General features: G+C 34.8%; 1 protein-coding gene across 1 annotated transcript in view; it reads right to left on the bottom strand.

Moving 5' to 3' along the window:
• Window positions 1–22,705, bottom strand: part of VWC2L (von Willebrand factor C domain containing 2 like) — a gene marked incomplete at both ends in the record, with an annotated part of 153,154 nt that overhangs the window by 117,362 nt on the left and 13,087 nt on the right. Inside the window, one exon of the mRNA XM_080933412.1 lies at window positions 13,481–13,610. Within this exon, the coding sequence (XP_080789538.1) occupies window positions 13,481–13,610 (130 nt within the window). The remainder of the gene's footprint in view (window positions 1–13,480; window positions 13,611–22,705) is intronic.

Genomic DNA, 22,705 nt, shown 5'->3' with positions numbered 1-22,705 from the left:
TGGTTAACAAGTTTCCTTTGTTTCTGTTTTATGTCAGTCTGACTTTCTTTCTACTTGTCTAATTGGTTGCCTAGAATTAAGCAATTTCTTTCACAACCTCTTTCCTTTCTTCATGTTGACATAGACACAGATTTTGTGAATTTGCTTCTTAGTTTCATGTTAAGTCTGGGTGATTTTCTTTGACACCTTCGAAATATACATTTGCTATGTCCTCAACCAATGCTCACCAATTTCTTAACTTTGAATGAAATCAAGTCAGGCATTATGTGAAATTATCTGATATGACTAAAATACTGAAAAAAATAGCTCAAACCATCCTAAGACCCCTGTCATATATATGGGGAATATTCACATTCATAATATATTTCATTTATAAGATTTTTTTAATGTCCCTAATATTTGCATAAAAGACTAAGTCTTTGGGTACTGAAGCCCCTCATTAAGTTACACATATTTTCTTGCACTCAAGGAATTTTGAGCTTGTCTGATGACTAATTTATAAGGCAGGCACAGTTAGGTGTTGGAGAGAAGAAAACATCCTAGATAGCAGGCAGACCAGGTCTGGAGAAGAGAGCACACCCGGGTAAGGGACAATAAAGCAAGTCAAGGAACAACCCAGATGAGATGCTACATTGTGTTCCAAGGGACAGAAGATTCTGGGAGACAGGTGTAGAGAAGGATGTCTGCTGCTAACATATGCTGAGGTAAGCGCTTGCCCTTTTCACGTGTTTCCTCAGTTCCTGGTGTAATGACGGTAATTAATCTGAGAACTACTAAATGTAACCCTGGCTCTCGTTTATCAGGCCCTTAGCCTTACATATTCTAGGATGCTTGAGTCATTAATGCACTCAGTCTTTATAATTAGATAAAATACATCATTAAGAAGAATGCTAGCTAAACTGTGTCATTAATTTTGCACTAAAATGACTAACACATTACATGAAGGCTATAGTTAACTGGCAGGGGCTTATGTGTCTGGGGTGAGTTTATAAAGCAGTAAAATTTCAAGCTATACTTGATTTCATGGGGCAACCAGCTTCTTCTTTTTTTTCTTTTTTTTTCTTTTTCTTTTTTTTTTTTTCTTTTTTTTTTTTTTTTTTTTTTTTGGATTTTCTTGCTGTGTTTCCTGACAGTTGAGACATGCAGACTGGTCCTTTGCAAAACCAAACTATATCTAATTAGCCTTTCTTCCCACCACAGAGTGTATCCCAGGCTCTCCACAGACAAGCTTCTCTGTACCAAACAGAAGACACTCACGTCTCAAAAGTTAAAGTAACTCAGAAAAAAGTGTAACTCTTCTTTAATCAGGTAGAATTTATCCAAAACCATATCTGTATCACCAAAAAGATGTGTTCTTTGTGTGGGAACTCGACTCACTGTTCTAAGTAATATGTAGGAAAAATATAAGCTCTCCCTATATATTAGTGTAAATGTGGTGAGAAAAAGTCAACTTATCTTTGCACTTGTTGGCCTTGTGTTCTGCATTGTCTTTGGACCAGGTCATCACAACAGGTATACCGGAGGTGTCTTAGTGGGAAAATGAATGTGGTATTAATTTTTATTGTGCCAACACCATAAAGTAAGGTTTTGAAATCTCGTTTGTTGATGAATTAAAAGGTAAGCCTGTTGGTCTAAGAGAATATAAACATCAGTATATCCTTTTATATTTTGGAGGACGTTTTATGAAAGAAATAGGGAATTATTGTTTGTGGCTGATTAAAGTAGCCATGTATTATTATTCTGTTTTATCATCTACTTTACTGACCTTTGATGGAGGAGTCAGACTTTGAAGCTGCCTAGGGACACGCTTTCCTTCTGAACTGTTTAGGGGTCTCTGCTGCCAATGGATATGTATTATGCAGTTCTGAGAGAGGGCCTTTATCTCCAGAGTGTGTTTGCTTTACAAATGTGTGATGCTTAGTACTAACTGTCTACCTAAGAGGAGGTGAGAAAATATTAGGTTGAGGTAAGAGACTTGTACTCAATTAAAACCTATATTTCAAAATAGTTTCATGAAAATGTAAGTGGACATATTTAAGTGAATATTTTAGCAATTTCCCTAATAGGTGCATAAAATGAGCAACGAAGCTTTTCTCATGCTTGAAAAGGAGTCTTATAAAGGAGTTGAAAAATCAAGTGGTAGAAATTATTATTAGTTAATTAATTTACAGAGTACAAATTATAACAAGGAATGACAGCACAATCTCTATTAAGTGACACACTGTTAATTATTAATCACAAAATTATAAAGATGGGAAAATTGTATTATCTTGATTCAGGATTTTTCTGATTTCTATTTTAAATAGTAATTTTAGATTACAAGTGTAATATAACTTATGGTAAAAGCTTAAGCATTATTAATATTTTCCATATTTTTCTAGCACTTGAAAATACAATAGGGTTTCTTATATAATCCTTACCTTTCTGTTTATTTTTCTTTCTTTCTATCTATGTATCTCTCTATCTATCTCTATCACCTTTCTACCACTTATTTATAACCTATCCATGTATCTGTACATCCATTTATTACCTGTCCTTCTGTCTGTTTGTCTATCTATTTATCTATCTGTCTATCTATCACTTATATATCACCTATCCATCTATCTATCCTTTTATTTATCACCTTTCTGTTTCTTTCTTTCTTTCTTCCTTCCTTTCTTCTTTCCTTCCTCCCTCCCTCCCTTCCTCCCTCCCTCCCTTCCTTCCTTTCTTTCTTATCTGTCATCTGTATATTATCTATGTAACTATACAAATGTAGCTGACTAGTTTAGTAGTATACAATGAAAAAAATATATCCTTATTTTCAGGAGAGAGATAGTCTGATCTCTTGCATTATAATATGCAATCAACTCTCAGTGCTTCTGTTGATATACAATAGTATAATTTACTATTAATAATATAATTTTATAGATTTATTTTTGTTTTTAACTAGAACACATATGTTGCATTTCATTATAGCATTTTTATAAATAACGTTTTTTTTTGAGCAGCCCTGCCTTATGCCCTTCTGTCCTCCTCTGGTAGTCTCCATGTCCCAAGTGTCCTACATCCCCTAGGACGCTTCCTAGTTTTATAACCTATCTGACTCCAAATCTACTCACATACGTAAATATTAATATTATGGTCTGCACGTGAAAAGAAGCAGAAAAACACTTGTGTTTTTAAGTCTGGGTTACCTCATTTAATCTGATAATTTTCAGATCCACTAATTTTCTTAGAAACTTCATGTTTAATTTCATTTTTATAGCTGTGTTAAAATGCGATTGTTCATATGTACCACATTTTTTAATCATCAGTTTATCTATATCTTTATTGTAGAATTCAGTTCCTGGATATTATCAAAGATCTGCTATTCTTAAAGATCCCAAGTTTTTCAAGTATGTTCTGTCTTGAAACAGCCTCATAATAAAAGTCACTAGGCAGATACTTTAATTTCTGGAAATATCATTTCTAGATCAAGAAAAATTTAGGTTTGTTGCCTTTCAGAAAGGAAATGCCCTTGGTCCAGTCGGCTGTTATGATGCCCTATTAATTCCATCTGTTCCAAAGATAGATATTGTTGCCTTTTCCTGGATGTGGTAACATCTATAAGAACTATACTCTATTGGATTCACAATTATATTTTTCTTGTTTTCAACTCTTCACCTGTTTCTATATTTAGAAAGACTCAAATCGTTCTGATAAGTTGACATACAATTAGTTTAAATTTATTTTATGATTTTTTTAAAATTTAAAATTTAAATACAAATAAAATTTATTTTTATATAATAGAGCAGGGAGGGGTGTAATTTTATTTTAGAAGTAATGACTATATTTGGGTAATGACAGTACCCCTTTCTGCATATACCTGTGTATCTATCATACTCAGTATATATCACATTTTGATACCTTATGCAATGATTTATCTTCATCATCAGTCTGACTGGATTTAGAATCGCCAAGGAGACATATGACTTAGCATATCTAGAAAGGGATATTCAGAGAGTTCTAACTCCCAGAGGAAATGCCCTCTCTGTGTATGTGTGGGTGTCACTGTCATATGGGTAGGGGAGTCAAGCTGTATAAAACAAACAAACAAACAAACAAACAAACAAAAAACCCGGAAGCCTCTGCATCATCCATTGCTCTCTGTATTGTGACCAGCCCAACCACAGTCTCAGGACCAGGTCTTTACCACATGCATGAACTGTATCTTCTCTTTACTCAAGAACCTGATAAAAACCCTTCCCATAATTCGCTTTTTGTCAAATAATTGGGCACAGGAGCAAGAAAACTAACAATAAACCTAGATGACTTTCCCACTCTTCATTCACTTTTATTTCTTGATTTCCCATTTGAAAGTCTGGCATCACATTTGAAAAGTAAAAATTATAATTTATACAATGTTTTTCTGTAGCTAGTAAGTTGAGTACCATTCTGCCACTAAATGCATCCACTGTCCTTAGATCAGATGTGGTAGTGTATATACTTGTAACCCTAGCATGTGAGAGGCAGACTCAGAAGGATTACGAGTTCAAGGTTGGCCCTGGCTACATATACACACTCTGTCTCCAAAACCAACCAAACAAACAAACAAACAAAAAAACCCTAATTATGTTGTCAACATATATAATTATTATGTAACAAAAATGTAATATTTCCTTTTATTATGAGAGAATTATAAATATAATTTTTTCTCATTGTGACCCACTTATATATTAGTTACTATCTAATGTGTATATTTGTTTTGTGGGTGTCTCTCTCTGTGTGTGTGTATGCATGTCTCTCTGTATGTGTGTGTGTGTGTGTGTGTGTGTGTGTGTGTGTGTGTGTGTGTGTGTGTGGTATATGTGCATGTGTATGTATTTACCAGAGTATGTGTGTGGAACCAGAGGACAATTTGCAGGAGTCACTTCTGTCCCTCCACAATCTAGGTTTCAAAGATTAAACTGAGGTTTATAAGCTTGGCAGGAAGTATGTGTGTCAGATGAGCCATTTGGCTGGCCTTGTTTTATTATATTTTGTTGCACTTAATAAACTATTGTGACTTTAATTGAAAATTTAACTTAAAACTAGGTCACTTGTGTATTATTCACTTTTTTGGTTCTAAAATGTAGTCTGATATCTATTGTTCATTTTAAGGAATAAAATTTAAATCTACAGTTATTTATAAAAGGTTATGAAAATTTCTCATTAGTCAGAAACTCTTAAGTATGAACAAAATTTTTATATGTGATGTCATCTATGAGGGAATCCTTAGGCAGATGTTCATGTGCTCAAATGTTGCATGTGTGTATTATCTTCTACAGTTCCAAGGTCCTCCAATAATGTGCACAAGAGCCCCCTTCATTCCAAGTGTAGATTATCAAATTCCTGGCCTTAAAACACAAAGAAAAATTAAATAAATTAAATTTCATCTTCTTTCTTGTAAGTATGTTTGAACAAGTCATATATGAATAGGAGAGAGTTTTTTGTGTTATTTTCTGTGAAACATGTTTTGAATTCTTTGCCAATTTTAAATATAGAGACATAGAACTTTTTTTTTTTAAAAAAATGGATTTCTCGTTATACTTTATATAAACAAGAACGCTTTGTGATATTAGGGTAAATTTTCTTCTAGCTTCAAACTTGTACATAGTATTTGTGTGTTTTCACACAATGTAGAGATTTTGTTCTGCCACTTCTTTATAATAAATCACTTTGCCAAGGTTTTCTTTTAGGAAAATTATCTCCAGCTTCTGGGTATCACAAATAATGCTGCTATGAACAGGAGCATGTGCTCCTGTGGCATAGTGGGGTATCTTTTGGGTATATTCCCAAGAGTGGTATTGCTGGATCTTTAGGTAGACCCATTTCCAATATTCTGAGCAACCTCCAAATTGATTTCCAGAGTGGTTATACCAGTTTGCAATCCCACCAACAGTGGAGGAGTGTTCCTCTTTCTCCACACCCTTACCAACATGTGTTGTCACCTGAGGTTTTGATCTTAGCCATTCTGATTGATCTAAGGTGAAATCTCAGGGTCATTTGGACTTGCATTTCTCTGATCACTAAGGACTTTGAACATTTCTTTCAGTGCTTCACAGCCATTTGAGATTCCTCTGTTGTGAATTCTGTTTAGATCTATACCCCATTTTTTTGATTGAGTTGTTGGGTTTATTTATTTATTTTTTTTTTTCATTTTGGGTGGTTAGCTTCTTGAGATTTATGTACTTTTTTTTGGTTATTAGCCCTCTATTGGATGTGAGGTTAAAAAAAATTTTTCCCAGTCTGTAGGTGCCAATATGTCTTATTGACTCTGTCCTTTTCCTTACAGAAGCTTTCCAGTTTCATGAGATCCCATTTATCAGTTATTTATCTTAGAGTGTGAGTCACTGGAATTTTGTTTAAGAAATTTCCCCTGTATATAATTAAATCATTTGTAAGAGGAGAATTTTACCTGTTAAAACCTTTGTTTCTCTGTCCTTCCTTTTCTGATTGTTAACTGGCTCATACCCTATGTGCATCTCTCGAATTTATCTGCAAATCCTTGTTATCTAACTCCATCTATGTCTTTCATCCCTCTATTACCTATCTTTATGCTCCCATCATCTACTATGTATCTACTATCTAACTGCTATCTACTATCTATCTATATCTCTCTATTTACCTAACTACTTATAATTTATCTATCATCTTCAGCAGCAGCATTTAACTAGCATCATCTACCTATCATCTATCTAAAATGTTAAGTAAAATCGATGTCCTCTTACAGGCAGTTTTTTTGCATGCAGTTGTGGGAGGGGTTGTCATAAGTTTTTACCTATGAAACCTATGTATTCCTTTAAGACAAGGTTGATATATATTACCATACCAAAAATAATTAAATAAAACAAACAAAAAACTTTATTTTATAGAGATATTTGGTGGTGATTTGCCTGCAGAAACATAGAAACAGTTTCTGTCCATTTCAGGCTGGCCTTAAATTTATAATCCTCCTTCTGGTTCCTCAGAGGTAGATCTGAAGGAATGCTCTAATTAATGGGACTGTCAATAGCTTTGCTGGCTTTTTATAATTTATTTAACTTTATAAAAATGATAATATAACCTTTTTCTTAAATCTAGCAATAATGCTAATAATTGCCAAATCTACCAGAAATCCTACTTGATAAGAATGAGTAATTTTAAAACATGATGCTAGTTTGTTGGCTAACAAAGTATAAAGCAGCTCTCTGACAATCTTTAAAGACAAATAAATTAAGGCATGATTAAAATTTGACTTGATATTATATGAGATTTATTACCATTATTCAATACTTACAATGTTATTCTGTATTAATAGAAATGGGATGTCATTCATAGACTAATGTTGTTTCACACCACCATAGCTTATAAGCTGTATTATCCAGTAAAATCTATGCACTAAGGATATTAAATATACATTGAATAGTTTTATTTTTATTTTAGAACTTTATATGGTTATATTTACTTATAACCATAAATATAGTTGCTTTTACTTTTAGTTTGAAATCTTTTGCTTTCTCCAATCAATATTATATTCCTTCAAAACAGAGACACTTCTTTCTTGCATTTTCTCTAGAAGAGATCAATGGTATTTAAGTCATCTTCTTAAATGTTTGATGAAAACTTTAAAATATGAAAGTACAATATTCACATAAAACATTCACTGAATAAGGAGACTCATGAAAGAGTTCAACCCCCCACCCCTGCCATATCCCTCACACTCTGTTTTCCCTGCTGGTCAAAACTGAATCACAGTTTAAAGTTGGTGCACATTTTTCTAGAATTCTTCTTACATAATGCATAGAAATAACAAAAGTATTTACTTAGACTCAAATCAGATTAATGGCGATGTGAGGCTGAGCATTGTTTATAGTTTGGAACACCATAATATTTGTGACTTTCCATATAATTCTTTTTATAATGTTTATGTTTACTGTATTGGAGATATTAGCTCTTTTCCCTACAGGTAACTATTGAATGGTTAAACCCATTATCCCTCCTCTCTCTTCCTCTGTTTTCCTCCTTTAAGCTGCCTTCCTTTCCTCCTCCTTTCTCTGTTGGCTTTTTGGCACGCTCATACGTGTATGTGAGAATGTATGGAAGTCAGAATTTTATATCGTGTGTCTTAATTACTCTTCATCAAATTTTTTGATAGCAGGTCTTCTACTGGAGCTAAAATTTACCAATTCAGTTATTCTTTCTGTCCAGTGAGCCCCAGGGATCTGCTTGTCCTCACCCTCCTTTTTTATTGGATAGTCACTATATTTACAATCAAATGTTATCCCCTTTGCCCCCTCCCCCATCTCCCTTCCTCTTCCCCTTGCCTCCATGAAGGTGCTCTCTCTTCCAATCACCCTCTCCACCTCAGCGCCTTGGCATTTCCCTACTCTGGGAAAAGATTTCTGGTGTCTAGGGCTGTACTCAGTTGTCCCCTGGGTGCTGCAGATCCAAACACAGACAGATCCTCAGGCTTGTATGGAAAGAACTTTACCAACAGAGTCACCTCCTTAGCTCTCATCATAACCAGTCTACTATACAATGAACTGTGTTTCCATTTTCATAAAGTTTGGTGTATACTTAGTATATGTAGATTATTTCAAATGTATTAGATACATCACATAAAAAACAACAGGTGTAGTATGCATTGCTGTACTCTATTGATTTACAGGGCATGCAGATATGTCAGTAGTATGTTTTTAAGGGCTGTGATACATTTCTTTACTATGCTGAAAACAATAACATTTTATAGTGCCTTCTCTAAAGATGCAGAGAAAATTATATTAATCTGGGATGAAAACACATGTCATAGAATAATCAAGTAACATAAAAATTTTCATAGAAAACACTTTCTTAAAAATTGCCCAGCATTTTCTCAACTGTTTTCTGAAGATCATTGACAATAAGAACTGTTTCCATTATTAAAATATTATCAGTAGAAAATTGGCATCTTGCCCCTGTAATTCTGGATTCCTTTTCATTAAATCTGTTTCTCAGTTTTTATTGTCTTTTGAGAAGTTTATTTATGAGTTATTTGTTCATTTCTCATCTGTTAGAATTGTTTTCTTTTATCTCTTTGGTATTCATTTCATGTACCTCTGTGTACTTATTAGGGCTACACCTTTTCAAAGTAAATCTTTAGAAGGTGTTAGATGCTATAAAGGAGTTTTCATTTCCAGTTGATATACAATCTGCCAACCTTATACACACAACCTTCCTGGTTGCCTTTCTGGCTAGCCTACTACCTCCCTTACTTTCATGACCATAAAACTACAGGAGAGTAAGGAGTACAGAGTTAAATATTTGAACAGGGCTTGTGTCAGCTTTAGTTTAGTTAGAAGGAAGATGGAATTGCTCACTTGGTTTGTATGGAAGGCTGGGGAAGACCCTGTCTCTCCTAGTTTTTCACGAGTTAACTTGTGCTTCAGAGGGATAAGCAACAATTGCCTATATTCTGGTGAAATATAAAATCTCTATCAACTTAACCATTTTCGTACTTTAGTGATCAAATATTTTATAACTACCAACATATTTTATTTGCAAAGTGATATGTTCAGTATCTACAAACGTGGTTTCTAAGGATTTAAAACAAAGCATTAGGACTCATGTAAAACTCTCAAGTTGCATGGATGATAAAGAACAAGAAGCTAAAATGTTAATTCACATTAAAAAACCAATATACATTCTAGGCTACTGACTATATATATTATGATTGCTTTATAAATATTATAATATTTATATTACACCCTAAACCGAAACATTTTCATTAGCAAATACTACACTACTGTTAATTTATTTCTGCATATCATTAGAACAAATAGGCAACTACCCTGTAAAGAATGCTCATTAGTTAGCATAAAAAGGCATGTGGCAAAAGATAAGTCAAAGTAACATAACATTATGAAAAGTAGCAGAGTTTGAAAATGTCAATTTTTTTAAAACAGAGAGCATTTGGGTTTCCAGCTCTTAAAGGTGTGCAAAGGAAAGAGAAACAACTCTTTAAAATGTTACTAAAACCAGGATTCATGTGCCTATACCCTAAGTAAAGGGTTATCTTGATTTTTCTTCTACTGTGATTAGTATACACACACACACACACACATACATAATACACTGCTTGGCCTTTCTCATGTTTTCTTACGCTGATTAAAGGGAGAGTTTTTTGTTTGTTTGTTTGTTTTTGGTTCTGAACTAAATAGAATAAGAATGAAATATTTGGGAGGGGACAACAAAAGATGAAATATTTCTCTGGCTAGCTTGTATTTACTCAGAACCACTGGATATCCTGCTTGAGATAGTCAAGATGAAGACATTTAAAGTTCTCTTCATTCTTAACATAATGAAAGAAAAGTTCTAGAAGTTTCATGTTGCCCAACTGATATTTACAAATTATATTGGGGAAAAAAGAAAGGGTATCATTGTTTGTCTAGGGAACAGATTACCTTGTATTTTACAAAATTAATAATACTCAGTTTTATAATAATTGTTATAGTTGGTAACTTGTTTCTCAAGAAACCAATATGTTGTTGTTTCCTTGGTTTGTTTGCTCACAAATAATTGCAAAGTAAGGATTTTATATTAGTTGATACTAAAATTTAAGGTTAGATATGATAGATTGTCATTGAAAATGTTTAGTTTTTGTCTGTAATGCATCTTTAGTTCTATCTCAGGAAGCTAGAAAAATCAGTCTTGTTATGCAAAAGGGGAATGATTTGACAGCCGAGACAATCAGCATTTATGCAAACTAAAAAATATTTGTCTGCCAAAATCATCAACATCTATAAAGATTTATGAAAATGTGCAAGATGCTAAAAGACTATGTATAAATTAGAGTCTGTTGCCTGTACCTGAAATCCATAGTACATATTTTTAACTTGGGCCTTTACTTTAATCCAAGAAGACAAGAGGCATGCTTTTATATAATAGGTTTTACCATAATAGACAAATTTATCTTCTAATACAATGAGACTGGCTTATTACAATATGCCAGAATATTGAAAACATTCCTACTTAAAGCCTATCATTGTATTTGTTTCCCTCCAGCTCTTCTACATGTGTAGCATCTGCTTCTATTTTCTTAACTGTGTTTAGAAAATTAGCAAATAAAGCATGGGCTCACTCTGCTCATTAATAAAGTACTGTTCTTAAGGACTCTTAACGTCCTTTTGATCAAAGTATTTTGCTATTGACCAAACATGTATTGAAAACAGCTGTCAAATTAATGACATATAGTGATAAAACAAAGTCTTTTAATGTTCTGTTATAGCAAGAGTTAGTCTTCCTTCTTATTCTAATCTTGATTAATATCCACTGTTATTTTAGAAAAGGTTACTTTTGTTTGGAAGTAGCAAGGTGAATCAGAAATGATGCTCATATGCTGTGCCACATACACAGCATCAGAAATGGTCCCTGTGAGTAATCTGCCTCATAGACACATCAGCCAAAAATCTGAACTAATGAACTCCTCAGTTATATGAATAGGTGACTCAATTAAAGTTCATCCATTAAGACACTTGCAAAGAGGGTTTATCTGAAGACAAATTTTTAATATATGATGAGCGTAAGCTAATCTTTAGCAGTGGCATGTTAAATATGACTAGTTTGAAGTGGCTGTCTTAACATTTGACTAGACCTGAAGTCTAGATGTGATGTAGGCATTGTGTTGGGTATCTCAGATAATTTACTGGATGTATGGATTAAGCTTGCCCCCTAAATACATAGATTAGTGTCTAATTCTGAGAGATGCTGAGTGTGTGGACAAGTCTTTTATAACTTACTCTAAAAGCAGGGAAAAGTCAACAAGTCAACAACACCAGGGAAGAAAATATTCTCAAGGATCTGTTTAGATGGTTACTTCCAAAAAACAAAAAAACTTTCTTCTTTAGTTAAAGACTTGTCAATCCCATTTTCAAAGATTGATTGGGCATATAAGCTTTCCTTCTTTTTATCCTTGGAGAAAATGAAAAATAACAAGTCCTCCTCTACTTCAGACTAACCATTCATATACTTCGTGACAGTTAGTTCTCCCCTGAGCCTTCTCTTCTGGACAAATTATACTAACTCCTTCAGTCTATCCTCCCAGGTCCTATTTTTCAACCATTAAATCATCTTACTGTTCTTTCTTGTATCTTTTCCACTTTCTTTAACATTTTCAGAAATACAAAGTTTTAAATCATGTGTTTTTACACATCCAAGGCAAATTAGAACTTCGGGGGGAGGGGTATTTATTTCCAGGCCCTGAGGCCGAGGTAGGGGGTCATGTCATATAAGTCAAACGGACAAGAAGAAAACAAGAAACCAAATGATCAATTTAATATCTTAACATGATGGATTTATATGGTCAGAAAGAGAAAGGCCTATGCCTGGAAAAACATTGGAAGGGGTCATTATTAGTATTTTGGGAAGATACCAAGTCACAACATTGATTTTTAAAATAATGGGAGTCCCTTTTGTGGTGTATACATACATATCTATATCTATATCTATCTATCTATCTATCTATCTATCTATATATATGCATGTATATATATATATATATATATATATATATATATATATATATATATATATATATATATACACACACACACATGCTAATTACTAGGAAATAGTTACTTTACTGCATCAATCCAGCATTAGAGTGATGAAAAGGGATAGAACTATTCCCAAGCACATGCAAATGCCAAGGAGGCATTTGTGGATTGTTAGGTAGCAAAGTGTTCCTTCACTTATGGCAGAACCTGACCACTAGGAAGAAGGAGAATGTATAATCTTTGCTGATAGAATGTCCTGGAGGTCATCGCCTTTCAGAGTACTCTCTAAAGTTCTATCATGATTCATATGACTAAGATACTGTCATTTTCTCATGTATTCCATTTTATAAGGGGAAAATAAACCCATGATATTATATACAAGCCACCTCCACATCTAGAGCAATTTCTGTGAGGACAGGGACCTTCAACTATGAAAATCTAGACCACCCCCAAAACCTCAACACACACATCAGTTTCAACTTTTCTTGTTTGAATTTAAGTACACTCATAATTGAATTTATATCCTTTGGACAACTTTAAATTTGAAATCTTTTCCACATCCAAACCAAAATGCCTGGCACTTGCTCCATTCTCTCTCTTAAGGCGTGCTATATGCCATGAAATTTGGAAAACTGCTTCATAGTCTCCAAAAACAAAAAAATGCAGACACTGCAAAAATACTGTACTGTGTTCTCTCCAATAGTCCCTTTATAAGTCACCAATAAATTATATGGGACACAACAAAGCCAGAATACGAGAATTCTAATTCCCCAGATGAAAAGCTACTCAATTTACCCACACCTAGTACATTTTTACTATAAGGCTTCAGAAACTTTTGTGGTAGCTATGCCCAAATTGGAAAGCCAGAGGCAGCTCTTAGAGGGCTCTTGCACTGAGTACCGTGCAAGTGTGAAATAGTGATGTCTTGTCCTGACCCCTTCTTGAAAGCTAATACAGGGCATTCTTACCATTTTTGCAGACAGGACAACATTGCTCTGGTTCATAGATTGGGTTGACACACTCAGGAACTGCGCAGTCTGCTACAACACAGTGAACTTCATTGCTGGGCTCACAGCGACACCATTCACATGGAGAGGGCTAGGAACAAATCTCAAATTAGCCCCTTTTCTCCTATAACTTAATGCTTGCACATTCATATGCTGTCAGAAGACAAGACAGTAGTGTTTATATCAACTTTAATTCCATTTACCACATGTATGATAATTGTGCCCCCAGAGGAAGGTAACCTGTGTATCCAAGCCAAGATGAATTAGAAAGCACACTCCAGGCTTCTGTAAATAGTGAATTGTTCTGTGTAACTATTTCTACTCTGTAGAAAAGTGTCTGGACACCAAACCTGCCAGTTGGTCAATGAGTTTCCAGAGCACTGACTGCTTTACTTTCCTCTGTGGAACAAGACAGTATTAGAACACATGAAATTATTTCTGTGATTGGCTGTTTCTGTTTCCTATGAAAGGCGAATTTCTAGGAAATGAGAAAATATCAAGTACATATCCTAACTCTTCCTGTGAATCCTTGTTCAAGGCAATTTAAGCCTTTTAAAGCTCTTGGTCAGTGTGAATGCTATAGAAAAAATTTAGCTGGGATCCAAACATCCAGATCCATCCTCATGACATAATTTCTGAGTACCATACACCTTGCCTGCTTGCTTTGAGAAGTGAACTGAAATCAATTGACCTAAAAAGCCACAATTTATGCAAGAGTCAAAGGCTCTAACATGGAAATGGAAAATTAATTAAGATAATACAAACCTGAAAGGAGTTTTCATCTGTACAATACTTACCAACCACAAGTGAATGGATTTTCAGTTTCTTTTCTAGAAAGTACCAGTGACCCTTTCATCCTATATAGATTCCTCTGTTACCTCTTTAGGAATCCTAGGGTCAGACCCCTAGCCTGAAAAGTTGGTGCCCTAACAAGCTATGCCACACCCACGCTGTCCCAAACAGCTATTTACTCTTAGGAACTTCTGCTTGAAAGCATGGTGCACAAATTTCACACTTACAAGCTGATGTGATGACATCTCTTTCCATCCTCATGGCTATCACACAAAATTTTCATCTGTTCCTGTTTTTTTTCCCCCAGAATCAGGTAATTTGAATAATCAGTGAACCCTGTCTTAAGTAGTTTGTGTGAGATAGAAAACAGTGAATTGATTGTTGTAAACATTAATTTAATCTCCATTTTATGCTTGAAGAACAATAGCCTGACAGTATTGGATTAGTTTATAGAAGCTGCAGTAAATTATTGCTGTGTCTTATCATGATACATTAGCTTATTGGCGGTAAGACTGTGTCAGTTAAGTTTAAAGACCATAGGACAATATCTTACGTTATCTCATGCTTCGTCATGCTTGTGAATTTTATTAGCTATTATATATTATGAAATTATCAATTTTCTTATTTCTTCCCTAACCTGAATAAAGGAAAATTCATTTAATCCTCATCTCACAGATGACTGAAAAGGTTGGCAGACATTCAACAGTTTTTCCAGGTCTTATTGATAAGCACAGGGCAGAGATTTAAAGGTAGGGTGGGATCTAATTCTAGCCTCATGGTTTTTTTTTTTTTTAACAAGATTTACCATTCACTGTGCCCTCATCTGAGTAGTTGATATCTAAGGTTTTCATATTTGTCTATGTACAAAAGGTCCAGAGGAGTAACCACTAACATTGGGGACACTGGGTTACAGAGGATCTGTACTTCTTGTTGAGGAATTTACTTTCACAATTAGTTCATAAAAATTCTCATGGAAATTTAACAATAGGAAGGACATATGTCTTGTAATATGTCTTGTATTTGGGGAAATGTGGCAACTTCAAGTTTAGGAGCCTGGAATTATGTTTGGTGGTGTATTGGAGAAAAGCTATCAGACAAAGCCTGAAACTAAGGAATGGTGGATACACATACATACATACATACATACATACATACATACATACATACATACACACACACACACACACACACACACACACACACACACACACACACATATATATATATATATATATATATATATATATATATATATATATATATAAAATCTCCTATAATCCCAAGAAGTATTCTTACGAAGAGTGGAGAATACAGGGCATAGTGATAAAAAGAATCCCTGAGATTTCAAAAGGGTAATTAGAGTAATGAAACAAACTCAGATGAGAAAATTATCTTCCTAAGTTTTAGTACCTCCTGTTCATCTTTGAGTCTGTATTTATTTATTTTTTACTCCAGAATCTGGCCTTAAATCCTTGTGGTTATGGTATTTCCTCTTTGTAGATTTTTAATTTGATAGTTTAAGTAATCTTTCTTTTAAACTTTATTTGGTCCTTCCCCATGGTCTCCAACCCCCAGGATCAGTATGGCTGGCAAATCATGTGCCTGCGCCCGATAAGCCTTCTCTCTTCTAGCCTGCCTCCACTTACCCAGCTTTCGGACTGTGCTGCAGTTTGGGGAGTCCTGCCTGCATGCCCCCTTGCCACCAATCTTTATTTCCTCAAATATTACACCTCACCTTCTCAGCATTCAGTCAAATTTAATGCATTGACCTCATAGTGAGGCCCCCTGCTGACCTCGGCAGCCTTAGCAAGTCTTACTGGCCCTGACCACGTGGCCATTCTCTTTGTCAATGGGACTTTTCCATGGCCTTGGCCTTCCTTTGCATTTTTGAAAAGACCCTTTTTAAACAGAGGTAAGTTAGGAGGAACAACTACGGTGCTACACTGGTACTTAGTTCAGATCATTACCCCTCCACACCTTACAAGGTAGAGCTCCTGGGATTGGTATCTTAAGTACTGAGCTGGTTACAAATGTTCTCTTATTGGATCCTTCAACATGAAATCTACAGATTACTTAAAAATGTTCCCATAAAACCGAAAATTAAGGAATAAAGCCATCTTTAGAGGAACAGGGAATGCTGAAATAAGATGAGAAAATATTCCTTGTACTTTTCTATCTTTAAAAAAATATGCTGGGGAGATATTGTCAGCTAGACATTTAGGAAGGCAGATGATTATACCAGTCTGAAACTGTATTTCTTCTTTGAAAGAAATCTCACAGACTGCTTTACTTCTTAGCAATGTTAAAAAAAAATAATCCAATACTTGATACATTTAGATTCTCATAAGATACATTTGTAATTATGGCCATAGATTAAATTTGTTTGTTAATGTACGTATCAGACGGTGTGAATTTGATGTACACCTTACAAATCTGCTGTATCTCCAACAGTGGTTTTGAATATTAATGTGGGATTGTAAGAAAGGACTATGCAATCTGCAATTCCCTTGCAAGTTCATTGCATCTGTGCCAAATGCTGTCCCTGTTGGCCCTAGATCACAAACATCTCTTGTACCTGAACTCAGATATGTGTATCTATTCAAGGCATATGATGTGATAAAGCAATCTGTGACGTAAGTATCAGCTTAAGTGGAGAATGTGAATTTTCTCCCTTAGTAGCAGAATGGGAATCATGGGGAGATACATGTGGTTAAAAATGGTTACCTCCCAAAGACCTTGAAGCTGAAACAACTTCAAAGTGATCATGGTCCGAGGATGTTGGTGAACAGGACAAAGAGATTGGAATCCTGGAAACGGTGGCACGAATATTCCATAGCATTTTAAATTAGAAAAGCACCGTAGGAACCAGAAACATGTTACTGCAATAACAAAATAATTTTATAAAATTGTCAACTATTTTCTTTGTGAGAATGTAGGAGCTAACATGGTTATCACTGGTGGTCAGGGTAAGATTCCAAGAATATGCTTTTGTACATTGCTTGGTTAGACTTGTCCATGTGTTTACAAATATGGACTTTTTTTTTTTAACATTCTGAACACTTGAAAAACACTCTTTATATGTAACAATAGCAGAACCTGAGATCTGTACACCAGTTGAGTCACTGGGAGTTATAGGTGTCTGTATCATTGTTCAAAGTATCCAGGAAGAAATGACCGCTGTCAGTAAGGTTTGTCATACGAATTCCCACCTGAAAGTTAGCAGAAGCATTTGGGCACCCTCACTGTGATTTTTCTGTCACCCATGCTGCCTGTACAAAAGCCACCTTTAGTTCAAGGAATTACTTCACTGGCTTTTGAATGTTTTCCATTTGTTCTTGCCTATTGCCTTCGTAGATTTAAGCTGCTTATAAAATATTATTCATTTCAGAACTCTCAGCACCTAGAAGACGTCTTGGAATGATAACAACTATTTAAAGAAATGTACGGTTTTGCAGATTTTATGCAAAATCTGTGTTCTCTTATCTGCTGAGCCACACCTCTGGCTGCTTAATCTGTGCTCATCATGTGTGGAAAGAATTTTGACTCAACGGGAAGTTTTCGTTTTATTTAAATTTTTAAAAGCACACTTTGAGGGAACAGATCCCTGAATCGGAGTTGTGAAATACCTATTTGGGCTCCAAATATTATGGCAGTGAACATAAACTCAGTCTATAAAGGTAATTTTAAATCTGTAATGTTCATTGCACAAGTCACAGGTAAGTCAATCTATAAGCCCTGCCTCAGCTAGCTCATCTCACAGTCAGTGATTGTAGGCTATTATTGCACTAGAAAACACTGTGCTAACTAAACTCAAAGCCCAAGTGCATACAGAGAAATTACCATAATGCCTGAGCACAAGCTAATCCTGTCTATAATGTGTGCCAAGATGAATGGTACTCATTAATCATAGTAATTATACAGTATGTTGTAAGATACATTTTAAAGCCAGAAGTTCTGGTTTGTTACATCCTTATTTTAAAAATTATTATTATTAAAAGAAGGAACACAATAAAACCCCCGCCCCAAACTCCTTGAGTATTTTGAGAGACAAAACTTAGTTCCTAGAAAGGTCTCTAAGAATACAGTTGGAAGTTGATGGGTGGACACAAGGGTGGATAAGATATAGTCTAGAGTTTTGCTGCAGTAACTCAACCAATGACTTCTGAACCAAAAAAAGAAAAAAAAGAAAAAAAGAAAAAAAGAAAAAAAAGGACTAAGTGTTTGGGGTGCTTCATTTCTTTCGTTATAATAAAAGATATTAAAAGGCTCAGCTCCTTTTAACAAAGCAATCCATTCAAACAACCATTATTTTTTAAAAAATCTAATCCCAACAAATGAAAAGGCATTGCTTCATGAAGCATTCTTCTTCTGGAGATAATTTATGGCATAAATTTTATCACTTTATGGTACAAGTCTCATTACTTCCAAACTGGTTGAGAAACTTGGAAGGCGTTATTTCAAATTTGCTGATGCCTGTCAGGGAATCTCACTGTTCACTTCATTAAAATATACGTTAAATTACAAAGCACAGGAGTATTTAGCATTTTACGCTGCCATTCCTGTAGATGGTGATTTGCATACAGCAGATGCTCCCAAATAATCAGCAGACCTGATGGGTTTCAACCAAAACTCACAATCATGTGAAAGATGACCCCTAGCATCTGATTAAAATTCTCCTTTGTGCTCCGGAGACAATGATCTTGCAGTAACCCCTCGAGGGGCCTAACCTATTCACTGCAGTGGTTTTGGAACATTGAGGCTGTAGTTTATTCAATCATGGAGATACAACTGGAACTTCTTGAATAACATTAACAATGCTCAAGCAAATAGAAAAAGCTGGCAGAATTTGCATGTCAGTATCTACATAGCAATATTTATTTATGCCTATATATTCCCTATCTCATCTATACCTATATGTCATCTATACCTATTTATGCTTATATATTTATATTTCCTCTCTTTATATATCTATGAACATTTATACATATCTGGATCCATATACCTATATCTATCCATCTACCCATCTGTCTGTCTGTCTGTCTGTCTGTCTGTCTGTCTCTCTATCTATCTATCTATCTATCTATCTATCTATCTATCTATCTATAATCAACCCTTATCTTTCAATTGATATCTTTATCTATATATATATATCTTTCCCTCTCTCTGTATGTCTAACAGCAAATGTATATGCATGAATTATTTAAATAATGAGTTAAGTAGCAATGGTTCTGGCTTTTTCTGAAGAACTTTGTGATTTGAAAATATATTGTGGGATATTATTGGCAATGTGCCTGTCCAAACTTCTTTCAGCTTTGCTGAAATTAAAAGCATTTCATAAAAATAATTGTAAAAAGTTTCTTGCTCATATATTCATAAGCCAGATACTTAGTAAGTGACAATGAAGAAAAGTGCAAATTCAAAGAATTATGTTTCTTACAAAATTACCATCATGTATTACACATGAGGCAAAGCATATGAGGCTATATGCGAGAGATGGTCCCTCTATTCTTTTCTCAGTGAATGACTACACAGAAGTTAAGATTCACACAGGCCACATGGTAGCTGCCCACCATTAACCCCTGCACTAGAAGTGCAGAAGCAGGCAGAGCTCTAAGTTTGAGGCCAGCTTAGTCGATACAGTGAGTTTTAGGACACCCAGGCCTACACAGAGACACCCTGTCTAAAAAGAACAATGAGAATAAGAAATGATTTCTACAGGTATATTTTGATATTTAGTAAGAATGATTTTATCAGAATAATCGCTGGTATTATTAAAATGAAAAGCTAACTTTTCTTTTTATTTTACCCAAGCTCAAAGAAAATACAAAAAAAGATAAGAAAGCAAGACCAAACTTAAAGTTGTCAATGACCAAGCACAAAAAAAAAGTTTTTTTTTTAGAAGTTCAGCATTAATGGTAACATTGTTTTAAATGTATATTGTTTTCTTGTAATGTTTTCCTTCAAAAAACAGTAAACATTTTTGACATGTTTTAAAATATTTTGGGTTTTTTTTTTGAGAATTTAACCCAATATATTTTGATCATATTTACACTCACCTTACCTCCCAGAGCCATACCCAGCTCCTTCCCCAATGTTCAGTGTTCTTATTTTTCACAAAAAAGAAAAACAGACAAATCCAATGGCATTTTGAATGTTGATTTGATACCACATATTCTGATAAATGGATGATATGTAGAACCAGGGAATTTTAAAGAAATCCTATAACCAAAATGTAGCTTTTCTGAAATGTGCCTAGCTTCCAGAAAAGCACAAGATAGATAAGGAAAGTATAACCAAATGTGTGCTTCAGTTGCGGAAGAAGGTGTATTGTTTCAATAGGCAAAGCAAACTTATCAACAAAACGTCAGGTAGGTTGTTTTTCCTTCTGTTAGTTGCTACTAAGATCTTCAGATGAGAATCTGCAAGTATGGAGAAAGGTCACAGTAAAGATTTCCAAAGTGTCACACCGATACCTGTGAAATACTCTAGAAAAACAGCAGCCTGAGATCCCATTCCAACAAGCTGCTGCAAAGCTACATTTGGTACATAGCCATTCTATGACTGCAGGAATGGCATATTTATTGGAGCCTGGAGCCTCTGCTGTGAAGATGCTCTGTGGACCACACATTCATGCAACAGGAAAAATCTACACAGTTGTATAACTTCAAAATGTTCCCAATATCAGCTGATGAGAAGTCACCAACTAGAACATTAAAACAAAATCCAACCTAGTTATGGGAGAATATGAGGCTCTGTGAATTCTATACTCTCAAAGAACCAGATAAGAAACAGATATTGCCTGCAGCATTTTACAGAAATCGTTGGAAGGAAATGATGGCAGGCAAGAGAGGGTAGAACAGCACAGTCAGCTGGCATTGCCCCACTGGCAGATAATCCAGATCCTTTAGAATGTAAGAGCTGGGATAACCATACCTGTTACACTGGAAAAGGGGAGATCTCTTCCTAAGAACCCCTTGTAACCATCTCAGTTTTCTCTAAGCAAAGATTTTCTCAAAGTCGAGTTATTTTCTTCCTATTCTATTTGGCAATAAAATTGTATGTGGATGTGCGATGAACATAGGTAATTAAAAGTTAATTATATTAAGTGCTTTATAACTGTTAATATTGAAATATATCATGGTTCCAATGGTAAAGCAAATTTCCCCTCAATTTTATAGCTCATGTTTTTTTTTTTTTTTTTTTTTTTCTGCACTAAGTTCATAGCTTATCCTGTTCTAAGAAAATATACTGGGACGGCTTATGGGCAATGAAAGTAAAGTATATTTTAATTAATAAACTCTTGACTTAGAATTTTCTTGACAAACTTCCACGCATTGGTGTGTAATTTTGTAAACTTGTGTGGCAGTGTAGACTGAGGACATGGGGAGAAGATTCTACCATCAGAGTCTCTGGTCTTTTCCTTCAACAAATTAACCTTCTTCAGCTTGGGTTCCTTCTAGTTTAAAGAAGGAACTGATACATACATACTTTTCAAAGAAAGAAAGTTTCCATTTTATTCTATTTTTTGTTTACTTTTGTGCATTTTGTGTGGTACATGTGTCACAGAATACATGTAAGAGTCAGGGAATAGTTAGCAGGAGTCAGTCCCATTTCCATTAACAGTGCTTGAATTCTCTTTGTCAAGACTCCAAGAGAGTAATGCAGTATGTGAAAAGCAGGTAACCCATGTGGCTTTGGTCTTACATTCATCACAGTCCCCAGCTGGATCATCGTTCTCCCTCTCCCACATCCCCTGTGATGATTGTAAATGCTTTTGGGTTTCTCAATGGTGAATGCAGCTCATAGATCATTTAATTAAATCATGACATAATGTGCTGGGTGGTGGTGCACACCTTTAATTGTAGCATTCAGAAGGCAGAAGAAGGTGAATCTCTGAGTTGAGGCCAGCCTGGTCTACAGAGTGAGTTTGAGAACACCCAGGGCTACACAGAGAAACCCTGTCTCAAAAGCAAAGAAAACAATGACAGAAACAAATGATGATGATGGTTATGATGATGATGTAACTAAAAATAAGATAACATTGATTTCAGTTACACATTATTTGAACTGTTCAGTTTGTGAAAATGATATCAGAGTTTTGAAAGTCATCCAAATATGTTGCAAACTCTGACATGTTTCAGTGTTTGCATTCAAACAGCAAGTAGATTGAGAATGATGTTGGATGACGCTTTCAGACAGTTTCATAAATTCTTATTTACTAAAGACACTTCAATCTTTCACTGGATTCTTTGTACAAACAGATTTTTTGAAAAGGAAAAGAGTCTTCATTTTCCTATCTTCCAGCTTAAATACGGATGTCCTAGAGGCTCATTAACAAAAGGAATATTCCTCATGATTGTCCCTTTTCTCCTTAATGAAGCTTTCTAAATCTCA

This window comes from Micromys minutus (genome assembly GCF_963924665.1).
Source record: "Micromys minutus genome assembly, chromosome: 19".
Lineage (NCBI taxonomy): Eukaryota > Metazoa > Chordata > Mammalia > Rodentia > Muridae > Micromys > Micromys minutus.
This window is presented reverse-complemented; position numbering and strand designations above follow the sequence as displayed.